Raw genomic sequence first — 17,808 nt, 5'->3', positions numbered from 1 at the left:
TACAGTGAAGCATGGTGGTGGCAGCATTGTGCTGTGGGGTTGTTTTTCAGCGGTAGGGACTGGGAGACTAGTCAGGATCGAGGGAAGGATGAACAGAAGCGCTCAGGACCTCAGACTAGGGCGAAGGTTCACCTTCCAACAGGACCCTAAGCACACTGCCAAGACAATGCAGGAGTGGCTTCGGGACAAGTCTCTGAATGTCCTTGAGTGGCCCAGCCAGAGCCCGGACTTGAACCCGATCAAACATTTCTGAAGAGACCTGAAAATAGCTGTGCAGCAACGCTCCTCATCCAACCTGACAAGAGCTTGAGAGGATCTGCAGTGCAGAATGGGTGAAACTCCCCAAATACAGGTGTGCCAAGCTTGTAGCGTCAAGCCCATGAAGACTCGAGACCAACCATCCTCCAGGACATTCCAGGAGAGCTATTGGGTTGCAACAGGACCTTGATAATAAGACTCGAGACCAACCATCCTCTATCAGTGGGGGGGGGGTTAAACACCACACTGTAAAAAGAACAGCCGTCAACAGGACCTTGATAAGAAGACTCTGACGTGTTTGAACAGGGCTGGATCCAAAGCCTGCACTCCCAGCATCTCTCCAGATGAAGGGTTTATTACAGCAGCCTATCAGTGCAGTGTTTACTTTAGGGGGTGGTTTAAGTGCCTTGCTCAAGGGCACAACGGCAGCTGTAATACATGGGATCAGAGAGCAGCAGCCTTCCATTGTCAATACCAGTGATAATAATTAAGGGTTTCATATGACACCATTTTCAGTCATGGTTTTGGCCCATGGCGTTGTTGTTCGAACAAGGCGCGGGCGCGTCGTCCAGGTTTGGCCGGTGGTAGGCCGTCATTGTAAATAATAATTTGTTCTTAATTTAACTGACTTGCCGAGTTAAATAAAGGTTAAATAAATGTAAAAAATAAAAATCTAGCAATTTTTTAGGGGGAGGAACCCCCTCTTGAACTCACCCCCCCACCCTGCTATACATTTTCCGGTGTGTGTCTATAACTCTGTGTGTCTGTGTTGTAGAATCGGTGAGGGAGGTGGTGCAGGTCCGTCTCCTCCCAGCCTGGCTGAATCTTCTCCAGGGTGATGTGTTGGAGCTGTTACACAAACTGGATGTAGAGAACTGCTCTCAGACCGCCCTGGACACACTGACCGCTCTGTTCACACACACACCTCAGGACCAGCTGCTCCACCACCGCCTTCAGCTGGACAACAGGTACACACACACACACACACACACACACACACACACACACACACCGCCCTGGACACACTGACCGCTCTGTTCACACACACACCTCAGGACCAGCTGCTCCGCCTTCAGCTGGACAACCGGTATACACACACACGGCTGGCTGGCTGTCTGACCGGCTGGCTGCCTGTCTGACCGGCTGGCTGCCTGTCTGACCGGCTGGCTGCCTGTCTGCCCGGCTGGCCGCCTGTCTGACCGGCTGGCCGCCTGTCTGACCGGCTGTCTGACCGGCTGTCTGACCAGCTGTCTGGCCGGCTGTCTGACCGGCTGTCTGACCGGCTGGCCGCCTGTCTGACCGCCTGGCCGCCTGTCTGACCGGCTGGCCGCCTGTCTGACCGCCTGGCTGGCAGCCTGTCTGACCGCCTGGCTGGCAGCCTGTCTGACCGCCTGGCTGGCAGGCTATCTGACTGACTCTCACACACTGAATGTGTCTCTCTGTAGGATGCTGGTCCCGGCTGGGTCTCTGTCCTGTGAGAGCGTGTTGTACTGGAGAGCTCTGTGTGAGACTGGCTGACTGTGTCTCTCTGTAGGATGCTGGTCCCGGCTGGGTCTGGCCTGTGAGAGCGTGTTGTACTGGAGAGCTCTGTGTGAGACTGGCTGACTGTGTCTCTCTGTAGGATGCTGGTCCCGGCTGGGTCTCTGTCCTGTGAGAGCGTGTTGTACTGGAGAGCTCTGTGTGAGACGGGCTGACTGTGTCTCTCTGTAGGATGCTGGTCCCGGCTGGGTCTCTGTCCTGTGAGAGCGTGTTGTACTGGAGAGCTCTGTGTGAGACTGGCTGACTGTGTCTCTCTGTAGGATGCTGGTCCCGGCTGGGTCTCTGTCCTGTGAGAGCGTGTTGTACTGGCGAGCTCTGTGTGAGACTGGCTGACTGTGTCTCTCTGTAGGATGCTGGTCCCGGCTGGGTCTCTGTCCTGTGAGAGCGTGTTGTACTGGAGAGCTCTGTGTGAGACTGGCTGACTGTGTCTCTCTGTAGGATGCTGGTCCCGGCTGGGTCTCTGTCCTGTGAGAGCGTGTTGTACTGGAGAGCTCTGTGTGAGACTGGCTGACTGTGTCTCTCTGTAGGATGCTGGTCCCGGCTGGGTCTCTGTCCTGTGAGAGCGTGTTGTACTGGAGAGCTCTGTGTGAGACTGGCTGACTGTGTCTCTCTGTAGGATGCTGGTCCCGGCTGGGTCTGGCCTGTGAGAGCGTGTTGTACTGGAGAGCTCTGTGTGAGACTGGCTGACTGTGTCTCTCTGTAGGATGCTGGTCCCGGCTGGGTCTCTGTCCTGTGAGAGCGTGTTGTACTGGAGAGCTCTGTGTGAGACGGGCTGACTGTGTCTCTCTGTAGGATGCTGGTCCCGGCTGGGTCTCTGTCCTGTGAGAGCGTGTTGTACTGGAGAGCTCTGTGTGAGACTGGCTGACTGTGTCTCTCTGTAGGATGCTGGTCCCGGCTGGGTCTCTGTCCTGTGAGAGCGTGTTGTACTGGAGAGCTCTGTGTGAGACTGGCTGACTGTGTCTCTCTGTAGGATGCTGGTCCCGGCTGGGTCTCTGTCCTGTGAGAGCGTGTTGTACTGGAGAGCTCTGTGTGAGACTGGCTGACTGTGTCTCTCTGTAGGATGCTGGTCCCGGCTGGGTCTCTGTCCTGTGAGAGCGTGTTGTACTGGAGAGCTCTGTGTGAGACTGGCTGACTGTGTCTCTCTGTAGGATGCTGGTCCCGGCTGGGTCTCTGTCCTGTGAGAGCGTGTTGTACTGGAGAGCTCTGTGTGAGTTCGTTAAGACTAAAGGGGATGAAGGCGAGGAGATGTTGGAGAAGCTGCTGCCCGAGGCTGCTACCTTCGCTGAGTACCTCTACGGGTAAGACCACCACTACATCACCCTGACTTCGGGTAAGACCACCACTACATCCCATACATCACCCCGACTACGGGTAAAACCACCACTACATCCCATACATCACCCTGACTACGGGTAAGACCACCACTACATCCCATACATCACCCTGACTACGGGTAAGACCACCACTACATCCCATACACCACCCTGACTACGGGTAAAACCACCACTACATCCCATACATCACTCCGACTACGGGTAAGACCACCACTACACCCCATACATCACCCTGACTACGGGTAAGACCACCACTACATCCCATACATCACCCCGACTACGGGTAAGACCACCACTACATCCCATACACCACCCTGACTACGGGTAAAACCACCACTACATCCCATACATCACTCCGACTACGGGTAAGACCACCACTACATCATCCTGACTACAACACATCACCCTGACTACGGGTAAGACCACCACTACATCACCCTGACTACGGGTAAGACCACCACTACATCACCCTGACTACCGGTAAGACCACCACTACACCACCCTGACTACGGGTAATACCACCACTACATCACCCTGACTACATCACATGTCAACTTTTCCTACCCTTTCCTGTATGTACCTCTAGCCAGTACCCCCCCAACCCTTTCCCAGGGTACATCTTTCCCTACCCTCTCCTGTATATACCTCTAGCCAGTACCCCCCCAACCCTTTCCCAGGGTACATCTTCCCCTACCCTCTCCTGTATGTACCTCTAGCCAGTACCCCCCCAACCCTCCTGTATGTACCTCTATTCAGTACCCCCCCCCCCCCCCCCCCCCAACCCTTTCCCAGAGTACCTCAGTGTTGCTAGTCGTGGAATACATCAAATCCTTGGACAGGCTTGGGGGTATTGGAGGAGAGGTTTGGGGAAACACTGACTCTAGTCTGTCGTCAGTCTATAGGACCAGTATTTTAAGACTAGTCCTAGTGATATCTAGACTGTAGGAAGCGTGTAGGTAGACTGTAGAGATGTTATGGTCAGTTGTAACAGACGGGTGGGAGATGTCTGAAGTCCCTAACTAGCAGAACTCAAACTAGCTCTGAGAAAAGTGAAGATGGTTCCTGTGTTGAATGTTTCAACCCTCCGCTGTACCTGTGGTCACAAAGAGGCTCCGAGTAGGATCAGACTACCATCAGTTTGGACCGGATCAGTACTCTGACGTTGTGTCCCCTGTCTCAGGGTAGGAGTTCTGATCTAGGATCAGTTTGGACCGGATCAGTACTCTGACGTTGTGTCCCCTGTCTCAGGGTAGGAGTTCTGATCTAGGATCAGTTTGGCCTGTTAGATTCTAGTGATATGGACCGGATCAGCACTCTGACAGGCCGTTGTCTCCCCTGTCTCAGGGTAGGAGTTCTGATCCTGATCAGTACTCTGACAGGCTGTTGTCTCAGGGTAGGAGTTCTGATCTAGGATCAGTTTGGCCTGTTAGAGTTTAGTGATATGGACCGGATCAGCACTCCTCCTCTGAGCCTCTTTGTGAATACAGTCCATTGTCTCCCGTCTGTTCTCTCTAGATATGTGAAGGGCCTGCCAGTGCTGTCTGCCAACCAGAGAAACATTGCTACTAGGTGTGTCCAGACAGTGTAGTAGTGTAGTATTAACATGTTATAACTGGTATATGAAGACAGTGTAGTAGTGTAGTAGTGTTAACATGTTATAACTGATGTATACCTACATTAACATGTTATAACTGGTATATGAAGGCAGTGTAGTAGTGTAGTGTTAACATGTTATAACTGATATATACCTACATTATTATTAACATGTTATTACTGGTATATGAAGGCAGTGTAGTGTTAACATGTTATAACTGATGTATACCTACCTACATTAACATGTTATAACTGATGTATACCTACATTAACATATTATAACAGGTATATGAAGACAGTGTAGTGTTAACATGTTATAACTGGTATATGAAGACAGTGTAGTGTTAACATGTTATAACTGGTATATGAAGGCAGTGTAGTGTTAACATGTTATAACTGGCATATGAAGGCAGTGTAGTGTTAACATGTTATAACTGATGTATACCTACATTAACATGTTATAACTGGTATATGAAGGCAGTGTAGTAGTGTTAACATGTTATAACTGGCATATGAAGACAGTGTAGTTGTGTTATAACATGTTGTTATAACTGATGTATATTTTGTACACTCCATGTATAACTGATATTTAACTATGTAGTATGTGGACACCCCTTCAAATTAGTGTATTATTTTTCAGCCACACCGGTTGCTGACAGGTGTATAAAAAACACACACAGTCATGCAATCTCCATAGACAAACACTGGCAGTAGAATGGCCTCACTGAAGAGCTTAGTGACTTTCAATGTGACACTGTCATAGGATGCCACTTTTTCCAACAAGTCAGTTTGTCAAATTTCTGCCCTGCTAGAGCTTCCCCCGGTCAACTGTAAGTGCTGTTATTGTGAAGTGGAGACATCTAGGAGCAACAACGGCTCAACCGCGAAGTGGTAGACCGCACAAGCTCACAGAACGGGAACACTCCGTGTTGAAGCGCGTAAAAATTGTCTGTCCTCGCTTGCAACACTTAATACCGAGTTCCAAACAGCCTCTGGAAGCAGCTTCGGCACAAGAGCTGTTCGTCGGGAGCTTCATGAATTGGGTTTCCATGGGTTTCCTGGGCCGTGCAGCCGCACGCAAGCCTAAGATCACCATACGCAATGCCATGCGCCATTGGACTCTGGAGCAGTGGAAACGCGTTCTCTGGAGAATCACGCTTCACCATCTGGCAGTCCGACAGATGAATCTGGGTTTGGCGGATGCCAGGAGAGAACGCTACCTGCCCCGAATGCATAGTGCCAACTGTAAAGGTTGGTGGAGGAGGAATAATGGTCTGGGGTGTTTTTTTTTTAATGATTCGGGCCTCTTCGTTCCAGTGAAGGGAAATCTTTACGCTTCAGCATACAATGACATTCTAGATGATTCTGTGCTTCCAACTTGGTGGCAACAGTTTCCTATTTCAGCATGACAATGCCCCCGAGCACAAAGCGAGGTCCATACAGACATGGTTTGTAGACATCGGTGTGGAAGAACTTAACTGCACAGAGTCCTGACCTCAACCCAATCGAACACCTTTGGGATGAATTGGAAAGCCTACTGCAGGGCCAGGTCTAATCGCCCCCAACATCAGTACCCTTTTGGAATGAGATGCTGGATGAGCAGTTGTCCACATACCTTTTGGTTATGTAGTGTGTGTATAACATGTAGATATGTCAAGGTAGCCTGGGTGCCAGTCAGTTTGTGCTCTCTTGCCAACTCCTAATGGATTTCATGGCATGACACTGCGTGTGAAGTGTTAACCATTATTACTGTGTAATACCAGGTATATGAAGTGTTATAACTATTACTGTGTAATACCAGGTATATGAAGTGTTATAACTATTACTGTGTAATACCAGGTATATGAAGTGTTATAACTAATGTGTAATACCGGGTATATGAAGTGTTAGAACTATTACTGTGTAATACCAGGTATATGAAGTGTTATAACTAATGTGTAATACCAGGTATATGAAGTGTTAGAACTATTACTGTGTAATACCAGGTATATGAAGTGTTATAACTAATGTGTAATACCGGGTATATGAAGTGTTAGAACTATTACTGTGTAATACCAGGTATATGAAGTGTTAGAACTATTACTGTGTAATACCAGGTATATGAAGTGTTATAACTAATGTGTAATACCAGGTATATGAAGTGTTATAACTAATGTGTAATACCGGGTATATGAAGTGTTAGAACTATTACTGTGTAATACCAGGTATATGAAGTGTTATAACTAATGTGTAATACCGGGTATATGAAGTGTTATAACTATTACTGTGTAATACCAGGTATATGAAGTGTTATAACTAAGGTGTAATCCAGGTATATGAAGTGTTATAACTAAGGTGTAATCCAGGTATATGAAGCGTTATAACTAATGTGTAATAGCAGGTATATGAAGTGTTAGAACTATTACTGTGTAATACCAGGTATATGAAGTGTTATAACTAATGTGTAATACCAGGTATATGAAGTGTTAGAACTATTACTGTGTAATACCAGGTATATGAAGTGTTATAACTAATGTGTATTACCAGGTATATGAAGTGTTATAACTATTACTGTGTAATACCGGGTATATGAAGTGTTATAACTATTACTGTGTAATACCGGGTATATGAAGTGTTATAACTATTACTGTGTAATACCAGGTATATGAAGTGTTATAACTAATGTGTAAAACTGGGTATATGAAGTGTTATAACTAAGGTGTAATCCAGGTATATGAAGCGTTATAATTAATGTGTAATACCAGGTATATGAAGTGTCATAACCAATGTGTAATACCGGGTATGGTAACTGTTATTACTGTGTAATACCGGGTATGGTAATTGTTATTACTGTGTAACACCAGGTATGTGAAGTGTGTCCCGGTGTTGTCTGAAGAGCAGAAAGGAGACTTTGCTCAGCTGGAGCTGGTGATGACTAAAGAGTTCATCTCTCAACAACTCATCCACCTCACTGGCTGTCTGGATACCAATGAAGAGGGAGGAAGGTGAGAGGGGGGATGTGTTGGTGATGGGAGGTGGGGATGGGTGAGAGAGGTGGAGGAGGAGGGGATGGGTGAGGAAAGTGTTCATGTAACTCTGTGTGTGTGTGTGTGTGTGTGTGTGTGTGTGTGTGTGTATAGGAAGCGTGTGGTGGCTGTGTTACAGGAGATGCTTGTCCTACCTCAGACTCCTCCCTCTCTGGTCTCTCTGCTGACGGAGAAACTACTGACCCTGATACCTGACGACCACAGACGCATTCAGACCGTAGGTTACACACACACACACACACACACACACACACACACACACACACACACACAATAGATAAAGGTGTCGTGAAAGTGTTAACCTGTGTGTGTGCGCGTGCCAGGTGGCGGAGGTGATCTCAGAGGTGCGTGAGCCCATCGTCATCAGACAGCCGCTGGATGAGAACGAGAACCGCAGGAAACAAGTTAAGGTATTTGCTTTGCTGTATCTCTCCTTTATTCTCTATCTAATCCTCCATCCCTCTCTCCATCCTCTACCTCTTCCTCTCATCCCTACCTCTACCTCTCTCCATCCTCTACCTCTCCCTCTCTCTCCTTTATTCTCTATCTAATCCTCCATCCCTCTCTCCATCCTCTACCTCTTCCTCTCATCCCTACCTCTACCTCTCTCCATCCTCTACCTCTCCCTCTCTCTCCTTTATTCTCTATCTAATCCTCCATCCCTCTCTCCATCCTCTACCTCTTCCTCTCATCCCTACCTCTTACTCTCTCTCTCCATCCTCTACCTCTTCCTCTCATCCCTACCTCTTACTCTCTCTACTCTTCCCTCTCTCCTTTACCTCTTCTCTATCTAATCCTCCATCCCTCCTCTTCTTTCTCTCCATCCTCTACCTCTCTCTCCTCTACCTCTTCCCTCTCTCTCCTTTACCTATTCTCTATCTAATCCTCCATCCCTCTCTCCATCCTCTACCTCTTCCTCTCATCCATACCTCTTCCTCTCTCCTCTTCCCTCTCTCTCCTTTACCTCTTCTCTATCTAATCCTCCATCCCTCTCTCCATCCCTCTCTCTTCTCTACCCCTCTCTCCTTTACCTCTCCCTCTCTCCTTCCAGTTAGCGTATGTGAAGGTTTGTATCCTAGAGACTAATCATATCAAATGTTATTAGTCGGGTGTTTGGTAATCAGATGTTATTAGTCAGGTGTTTGGTAATCAGATGTTATTAGGTGTTTGGTAACCAGATGTTATTAGGTGTTTGGTAACCAGATGTTATTAGTCAGGTGTTTGGTAATCAGATGTTATTAGTCAGGTGTTTGGTAATCAGATGTTATTAGTCAGGTGTTTGGTAATCAGATGTTATTAGTCAGGTGTTTGGTAATCAGATGTTATTAGTCAGGTGTTTGGTAATCAGATGTTATTAGTCAGGTGCTTGGTAATGAGATGTTATTAGTCAGGTGTTTGGTAATCCAATCAAATGTTATTAGTCGGGTGTTTGGTAATCTGATGTTATTAGTCAGGTGCTTGGTAATCTGATGTTATTAGTCAGGTGCTTGGTAATCTGATGTTATTAGTCAGGTGCTTGGTAATCTGATGTTATTAGTCAGGTGCTTGGTAATCTGATGTTATTAGTCAGGTGTTTGGTAATCAGATGTTATTAGTCAGGTGTTTGGTAATCAGATGTTATTAGTCAGGTGTTTGGTAATCCATGTTATTAGGTGTTTGGTAATCAGATGTTATTAGTCAGGTGCTTGGTAATCAGATGTTATTAGTCAGGTGCTTGGTAATCACCAGATGTTATTAGTCAGGTGCTTGGTAATCTGATGTTATTAGTCAGGTGCTTGGTAATCAGATGTTATTAGTCAGGTGTTTGGTCATCTGATGTTATTAGTCAGGTGTTTGGTAACCAGATGTTATTAGTCAGGTGCTTGGTAATCAGATGTTATTAGTCAGGTGTTTGGTAATCAGATGTTATTAGTCAGGTTCTTGGTAATCAGATGTTATTAGTCAGGTGCTTGGTAATCAGATGTTATTAGTCAGGTGCTTGGTAATCACCAGATGTTATTAGTCAGGTGCTTGGTAATCAGATGTTATTAGTCAGGTGTTTGGTAATGAGATGTTATTAGTCAGGTGTTTGGTAATCTAATGTTATTAGTCAGGTGTTTGGTAATCAGATGTTATTAGGTGTTTGGTAATCAGATGTTATTAGTCAGGTGCTTGGTAATCTGATGTTATTAGTCAGGTGTTTGGTAATCAGATGTTATTAGGTGTTTGGTAATCAGATGTTATTAGGTGTTTGGTAATCAGATGTTATTAGTCAGGTGCTTGGTAATCTGATGTTATTAGTCAGGTGTTTGGTAATCTAATGTTATTAGTCAGGTGTTTGGTAATCAGATGTTATTAGGTGTTTGGATATCAGATGTTATTAGTCAGGTGTTTGGTAATCAGATGTTATTAGGTGTTTGGTAATCAGATGTTATTAGTCAGGTGTTTGGTAATCAGATGTTATTAGTCAGGTGTTTGGTAATCAGATGTTATTAGTCAGGTGTTTGGTAATCAGATGTTATTAGTCAGGTGTTTGGTAATCAGATGTTATTAGTCAGGTGTTTGGTAATCAGATGTTATTAGTCAGGTGTTTGGTAATCTAATGTTATTAGTCAGGTGTTTGGTAATCAGATGTTATTAGGTGTTTGGTAATCGACAGATGTAGAGTAACATGCTGACTTTCGGGCCCCTTCCCAACAAAACAATAATGGAACAATAGTAACAGCAGGAATACATCCACAAGGCACTAAGACGGCATTCAATGAGCCAACAAGAAAAGGCTCACCCAGAGGTTGGTGCTCCTAGTAGCCCGGGGACTTCAATGCAGGGAAACTTTAACCAAATTTCTATCAGAGAGTTAAATGTGACAACTCTGGACCATCTTTACTCCACACACAGAGACGCATACAAAGCTCTCCCTCAACATTCACAAGGCCGCGGGGCCAGACTGATTTCCAGGACGAGCTGACCAACTGTGTAAGAGAGAGTGTCTTCCCTATCCCGAGTCTGTATTGCCAACTTGTTTTAAGCAGATCACCATATAGTCCCTGTGCCCAAGAACTCTAAAGTAGCCTGCCTAAATGACCTCCGACCCATCGCACACACGTCTGTAGTCATGAAATGCTTTGAAAGGCTGTTCATGACTCACATCAACACCATTATCCCAGAAACCCTGGACCGGAGGTGCACAATTGGCGGAACCTCGGCCCTGGACCGGGTGATCTGTCTGGACCACTGGGTGATCTGTCTGGACCACCGGGTGATCTGTCTGGACCACCGGGTGATCTGTCTGGATCGAGTGATCTGTCTGGACCACCGGGTGATCTGTCTGGACCACCGGGTGATCTGTCTGGACCACCGGGTGATCTGTCTGGATCGAGTGATCTGTCTGGACCACCGGGTGATCTGTCTGGACCGGGTGATCTGTCTGGACCACCGGGTGATCTGTCTGGATCGAGTGATCTGTCTGGACCACCGGGTGATCTGTCTGGATCGAGTGATCTGTCTGGACCACTGGGTGATCTGTCTGGACCACCGGGTGATCTGTCTGGACCGGGTGATCTGTCTGGACCACCGAGTGATCTGTCTGGACCACCGAGTGATCTGTCTGGACCACCGAGTGATCTGTTTGGACCACCGAGTGATCTGTCTGGACCACCGAGTGATCTGTCTGGACCACCGAGTGATCTGTCTGGACCACCGGGTGATCTGTCTGGACCGGGTGATCTGTCTGGACCACCGAGTGATCTGTCTGGACCGGGTGATCTGTCTGGACCGGGTAATCTGTCTGGACCGGGTGATCTGTCTGGACCACCGAGAGATCTGTCTGGACCACCGAGTGATCTGTCTGGACCACCGAGTGATCTGTCTGGACCGGGTGATCTGTCTGGACCGGGTGATCTGTCTGGACCACCGAGTGATCTGTCTGGACCACCGGGTGATCTGTCTGGACCACCTAGTGATCTGTCTGGACCGGGTGATCTGTCTGGACCACCGAGTGATCTGTCTGGACCACCGAGTGATCTGTCTGGACCACCGAGTGATCTGTCTGGACCGAGTGATCTGTCTGGACCACCGGGTGATCTGTCTGGACCACCGGGTGATCTGTCTGGACCACCGGGTGATCTGTCTGGACCACCGGGTGATCTGTCTGGACCACCGGGTGATCTGTCTGGACCACCGGGTGATCTGTCTGGACCAGAGAGTGATCTGTCTGGACCACCGGGTGATCTGTCTGGACCGAGTGATCTGTCTGGACCACCGGGTGATCTGTCTGGACCGAGTGATCTGTCTGGACCACCAAGTGATCTGTCTGGACCACCGGGTGATCTGTCTGGACCACCGGGTGATCTGTCTGGACCACCGAGTGATCTGTCTGGACCACCGGGTGATCTGTCTGGACCACCGGGTGATGTGTCTGGACCACCGGGTGATCTGTCTGGACCGGGTGATCTGTCTGGACCGGGTGATCTGCCTGGACCGGGTGATCTGTCTGGACCGGGTGATCTGTCTGGACCTCGATACATTTCTCAGAAATAATTAAATTAAATACTGATGAAGCAACCCGTTTTTTTCAGTGCTGGTAGAAATGGGGTGAAATGGATTTCCGTTTTCCTACATTACAGTCACCAGCCACTAGGAGCATTTCCTCTGCTTGTCTCTGTGCAGCTCGCTGAGTGCAGTTTCTATGCATCGGTTTGTGGTCGGAAATGGTCCGCTATGAAAAATATAGGTCTCAACTCTCTTGGTAAATAATATGGTCTACAGCTTATCATGAGCTATTCTACCTCCGTGGGGCAGGTATAAACTCCAAATGGAGGTCAGTGGTCGCTGTTCCGATGTCCAGAAGCTCTTTACGATCTGTAACCTCCCTCTCTCTCCTCTCTGTCTCTCTCTCCTCTGTCTCTCTCTCTCCTCTCTCCTCTCTCTCTCTCTCTCTCTCTCTCTCTCTCTCTCTCTCTCTCTCTCTCTCTCTCTCTCTCTCTCTCTCTCTCTCTCTCTCTCTCTCTCTCCTCCCTCTCTCTCTGTCTATCTCTCTCTGTCTGTCTATCTCTCTCTGTCTCTCTCCTCTATCTCTCTCTCTGTCTGTTTCTCTCTCTCTGTCTCTCTCTGTCTGTTTCTCTCTCTCTGTCTCTCTCTGTCTGTTTCTCTCTCCCTCCTCTCTCTCTCTCCGTCTGTTTCTCTCTCCCTCCTCTCTCTCTCTCTCCTCTCTCTCTCTGTCTATCTCTCTCTGTCTATCTCTCTCTGTCTATCTCTCTCTGTCTCTCTCTCTCTCTCTCTGTCTATGTCTCTCTCTCTGTCTGTTTCTCTCTCTCTGTCTCTCTGTCTGTTTCTCTCTCCCTCCTCTCTCTCTCTCTCCTCTCTCTCTCTGTCTATCTCTCTCTGTCTATCTCTCTCTGTCTCTCTCTCTCTCTGTCTCTCTCTCTCTCTCTGTCTCTCTTCTCTCTGTCTCTCTCTCTCTCCTCTCTCTGTCTCCTCTCTCCTCTCTCTCTCTGTCTCTCTCTGTCTCTCTCTCCTCTCTCTGTCTCTCTCTGTCTCCTCTCTGTCTCCTCTCTCTCTCCCCTCTCCTCTCTCTCTCCTTCCAGCTAGCGGAGATGAAAGTTGGTATCCTAGAAGCTAAACAGGCTTTAGAGGAGTGTATCAGTAACCAGGAGTTCAACAGAGCAGCGGAGCTGAAGGACTCTATAACTGACCTGGAGAACCTGAGGAACAACATCCTGCAGGAGGAGAACACACAGCAGGAGGACAAGGAGACAGAGACACGCATGGAGAAGGTACAGACACACACACATACACACACCACGGAATCACACACCACGGAATCACACACACACAGACACACACCACAGAATCACAGCAGGACGACAAGGAGACGGAGACACGCATGGAGAAGGTACAGACACACACACACACACACCACAGAATCACACACACACACACACACACACACACACACACACACACACCACGGAATCACACACACACACACACACACACACACACACCACGGAATCACACACACCACAGAATCACACACACCAACCACAGAATCACACACACCACAGACACACACACCATGGACTCACACACACCACAGACACACACACCATGGAATCACACGCACACACACACACCACGGAATCACACACACACACACACACACACACACACACACCACGGAATCACACACACATACACCACGGAATCACACACACACACACACACACACACACACACACACCACGGAATCACACACACCACAGACACACACACCATGGAATCACACACACACACACACACCACGGAATCACACACACCACAGACACACACACCATAGAATCACACAGCAGGACGACAAGGAGACAGAGACATGGAGAAGGTACAGACACGTTATTGTCTCCATAAATAAATGCTGTGTTGTGTTCTCTCTGTCAGACGGACCCAGAGACTCTCCTGCGCTGTCTGACCATGTGTGTTGAGCTGCTGAAACAGATGAACATCAAGATGAGGATCGGTCCCACCATGTCAGCTATCCTCTCCTCTCTGGTACTATACTGTCTAATCTAACATATAGGATCCACCATGTCAGCTATCCTCTCTGGTACTATACTGTCTAATCTAACGTATAGGATCCATCATGTCAGCTATCCTCTCCTCTCTGGTACTATACTGTCTAATCTAACGTATAGGATCCACCATGTCAGCTATCCTCTCCTCTCTGGTACTATACTGTCTAATCTAACGTATAGGATCCACCATGTCAGCTATCCTCTCCTCTCTGGTACTATACTGTCTAATCTACCGTATAGGATCCACCATGTCAGCTATCCTCTCCTCTCTGGTACTATACTGTCTAATCTAACGTATAGGATCCACCATGTCAGCTATCCTCTCCTCTCTGGTACTATACTGTCTAATCTAACGTATAGGATCCATCATGTCAGCTATCCTCTCCTCTCTGGTACTATACTGTCTAATCTAACATATAGGATCCATCATGTCAGCTATCCTCTCTGGTACTATACTGTCTAATCTAACGTATAGGATCCATCATGTCAGCTATCCTCTCCTCTCTGGTACTATACTGTCTAATCTAACGTATCCCTCCCTCCCTCCCTCCCTCCCTCCCTCCCTCCCTCCCTCCCTCCCTCCCTCCCTCCCTCCCTCCCTCCCTCCCTCCCTCCCTCCCTCCCTCCCTCCCTCCCTCCCTCCCTCCCTCCCTCCCTCCCTCTACCCCTCCCTCCCTCTACTCCCTCTCCCCCCTCTCATCCCCCTCCCCCCTCACTCCCTTCCTCCCTCCCTCCCTCCTTCCCTCTCCTCCCTCCCCCCTCCCTCTCCCCCCCTCCCTCTTCCCCCCTCCCTCTTCTCATCCCTCCCTACTCCCCCCCCCTCCCTCCCTCTCTCCCCCCTCCCTCCCTCTCTCCCCCCTCCCTCCCTTCCTCCCCCCTCCCCCCTCTCTCCCCCTCCCTCCCCCTTCCTCCCCCCTCCCTCCCCCCTCCCTCCCTCCCTCTCTCCCTCCCCCCTCCCTCTCTCCCTCCCTCTCCCCTCCCTCTCCCCTCCCTCTCTCCCTTCCTCCCCCCTCTCTCCCCCTTCCCTCTCCCTCCCTCTTCCCCCCTCCCTCTTCTCATCCCTCCCTACTCCCCCCCCCTCCCTCCCTCTCTCCCCCCTCCCTCCCTCTCCCCCTTCCTCCCCCCTCCCTTCCTCCCCCCTCCCTCTCTCCCTCCCTCTCCCCTCCCTCTCTCCCTCCCTCTCCCCTCCCTCTCTCCCTCCCTCTCCCCTCCCTCTCCCCTCCCTCCTCCCTCTCTCCCTCCCTCTCCCCTCCCTCTCCCCTCCCTCCCTCCCCCCTCCCTCCCTACTCCCTCTCCCTCCTGTCAGATCCTGCCCAGTATATCCAACGCCCAGCCAGCGGTGAGGAACATGGCAGTCGTGTGTTTGGGGACGTGTGCTCTGCACAGCAAAGACCTGGTCAACACACATCTGGTGCTGCTGCTGCAGGTACCACAATAATCACCCTCTGTCTCTGTAGATAGCCCAGCTAGATGAGGTCACCCTCTGTCTCTGTAGATAGCCCAGCTAGATGAGGTCACCCTCTGTCTCTGTAGATAGCCCAGCTAGATGAGGTCACCCTCTGTCTCTGTAGATAGCCCAGCTAGATGAGGTCACCCTCTGTCTCTGTAGATAGCCCAGCTAGATGAGGTCACCCTCTGTCTCTGTAGATAGCCCAGCTAGATGAGGTCACCCTCTGTCTCTGTAGATAGCCCAGCTAGATGAGGTCACCCTCTGTCTCTGTAGATAGCCCAGCTAGATGAGGTCACCCTCTGTCTCTGTAGATAGCCCAGCTAGATGAGGTCACCCTCTGTCTCTGTAGATAGCCCAGCTAGATGAGGTCACCCTCTGTCTCTGTAGATAGCCCAGCTAGATGAGGACACCCTCTGTCTCTGTAGATAGCCCAGCTAGATGAGGTCACCCTCTGTCTCTGTAGATAGCCCAGCTAGATGAGGTCACCCTCTGTCTCTGTAGATAGCCCAGCTAGGTGAGGTCACCCTCTGTCTCTGTAGATAGCCCAGCTAGATGAGGTCACCCTCTGTCTCTGTAGATAGCCCAGCTAGATGAGGTCACCCTCTGTCTCTGTAGATAGCCCAGCTAGATGAGGTCACCCTCTGTCTCTGTAGATAGCCCAGCTAGATGAGGTCACCCTCTGTCTCTCTGTAGATAGCCCAGCTAGATGAGGTCACCCTCTGTCTCTCTGTAGATAGCCCAGCTAGATGAGGTCACCCTCTGTCTCTGTAGATAGCCCAGCTAGATGAGGTCACCCTCTGTCTCTGTAGATAGCCCAGCTAGATGAGGTCACCCTCTGTCTCTGTAGATAGCCCAGCTAGATGAGGTCAGTATCGGTGTCTGTAGATAGCCCAGCTAGATGAGGTCACCCTCTGTCTCTGTAGATAGCCCAGCTAGATGAGGTCACCCTCTGTCTCTGTAGATAGCCCAGCTAGATGAGGTCACCCTCTGTCTCTGTAGATAGCCCAGCTAGATGAGGTCACCCTCTGTCTCTGTAGATAGCCCAGCTAGATGAGGTCACCCTCTGTCTCTGTAGATAGCCCAGCTAGATGAGGTCACCCTCTGTCTCTGTAGATAGCCCAGCTAGATGAGGTCGCCCTCTGTCTCTGTAGATAGCCCAGCTAGATGAGGTCGCCCTCTGTCTCTGTAGATAGCCCAGCTAGATGAGGTCACCCTCTGTCTCTGTAGATAGCCCAGCTAGATGAGGTCACCCTCTGTCTCTGTAGATAGCCCAGCTAGATGAGGTCGCCCTCTGTCTCTGTAGATAGCCCAGCTAGGTGAGGTCAGTATCACGTTCTGTCTCTGTAGATAGCCCAGCTAGATGAGGTCGCCCTCTGTCTCTGTAGATAGCCCAGCTAGATGAGGTCAGTATCGGTGTCTGTAGATAGCCCAGCTAGATGAGGTCAGCATTGGTGTCTGTAGATAGCCCAGCTAGATGAGGACACCCTCTGTCTCTGTAGATAGCCCAGCTATATGAGGTCACCCTCTGTCTCTGTAGATAGCCCAGCTAGATGAGGTCACCCTCTGTCTCTGTAGAAAGCCCAGCTAGATGAGGTCAGCATTGGTGTCTGTAGATAGCCCAGCTAGCTGAGGTCACCCTCTGTCTCTGTAAATAGCCCAGCTAGATGAGGTCACCCTCTGTCTCTGTAGATAGCCCAGCTAGATGAGGTCGCCCTCTGTCTCTGTAGATAGCCCAGCTAGATGAGGTCAGTATCGGTCTCTGTCTCTCTGTAGATAGCCCAGCTAGATGAGGTCAGTATCACCCTCTGTCTCTGTAGATAGCCCAGCTAGATGAGGTCGCCCTCTGTCTCTGTAGATAGCCCAGCTAGATGAGGTCAGTATCGTTCTGTCTCTGTAGATAGTCCAGCTAGATGAGGTCAGTATCACCCTCTGTCTCTGTAGATAGCCCAGCTAGATGAGGTCACCCTCTGTCTCTCTGTAGATAGCCCAGCTAGATGAGGTCAGTATCGTTCTCTGTCTCTGTAGATAGCCAAGCTAGATGAGGTCAGTATCACCCTCTG

General features: G+C 49.3%; 1 protein-coding gene across 5 annotated transcripts in view; it reads left to right on the top strand.

Moving 5' to 3' along the window:
* The window catches only part of LOC139374585 (non-SMC condensin I complex, subunit G), a 47,857-nt gene that overhangs the window by 13,639 nt on the left and 16,410 nt on the right, over positions 1–17,808 (top strand). For all 5 annotated transcript variants that reach the window (XM_071115598.1, XM_071115601.1, XM_071115599.1 and 2 more), the window contains exons 7-14: positions 1,034–1,226; positions 2,946–3,095; positions 7,568–7,708; positions 7,844–7,967; positions 8,074–8,160; positions 13,315–13,503; positions 14,165–14,275; positions 15,605–15,724. In XM_071115598.1, the coding sequence (XP_070971699.1) occupies positions 1,034–1,226; positions 2,946–3,095; positions 7,568–7,708; positions 7,844–7,967; positions 8,074–8,160; positions 13,315–13,503; positions 14,165–14,275; positions 15,605–15,724 (1,115 nt within the window). The remainder of the gene's footprint in view (positions 1–1,033; positions 1,227–2,945; positions 3,096–7,567; positions 7,709–7,843; positions 7,968–8,073; positions 8,161–13,314; positions 13,504–14,164; positions 14,276–15,604; positions 15,725–17,808) is intronic.

This window comes from Oncorhynchus clarkii, chromosome 19, assembly GCF_045791955.1.
Source record: "Oncorhynchus clarkii lewisi isolate Uvic-CL-2024 chromosome 19, UVic_Ocla_1.0, whole genome shotgun sequence".
NCBI classification, from domain to species: Eukaryota; Metazoa; Chordata; class Actinopteri; order Salmoniformes; family Salmonidae; genus Oncorhynchus; species Oncorhynchus clarkii.
This window is presented reverse-complemented; position numbering and strand designations above follow the sequence as displayed.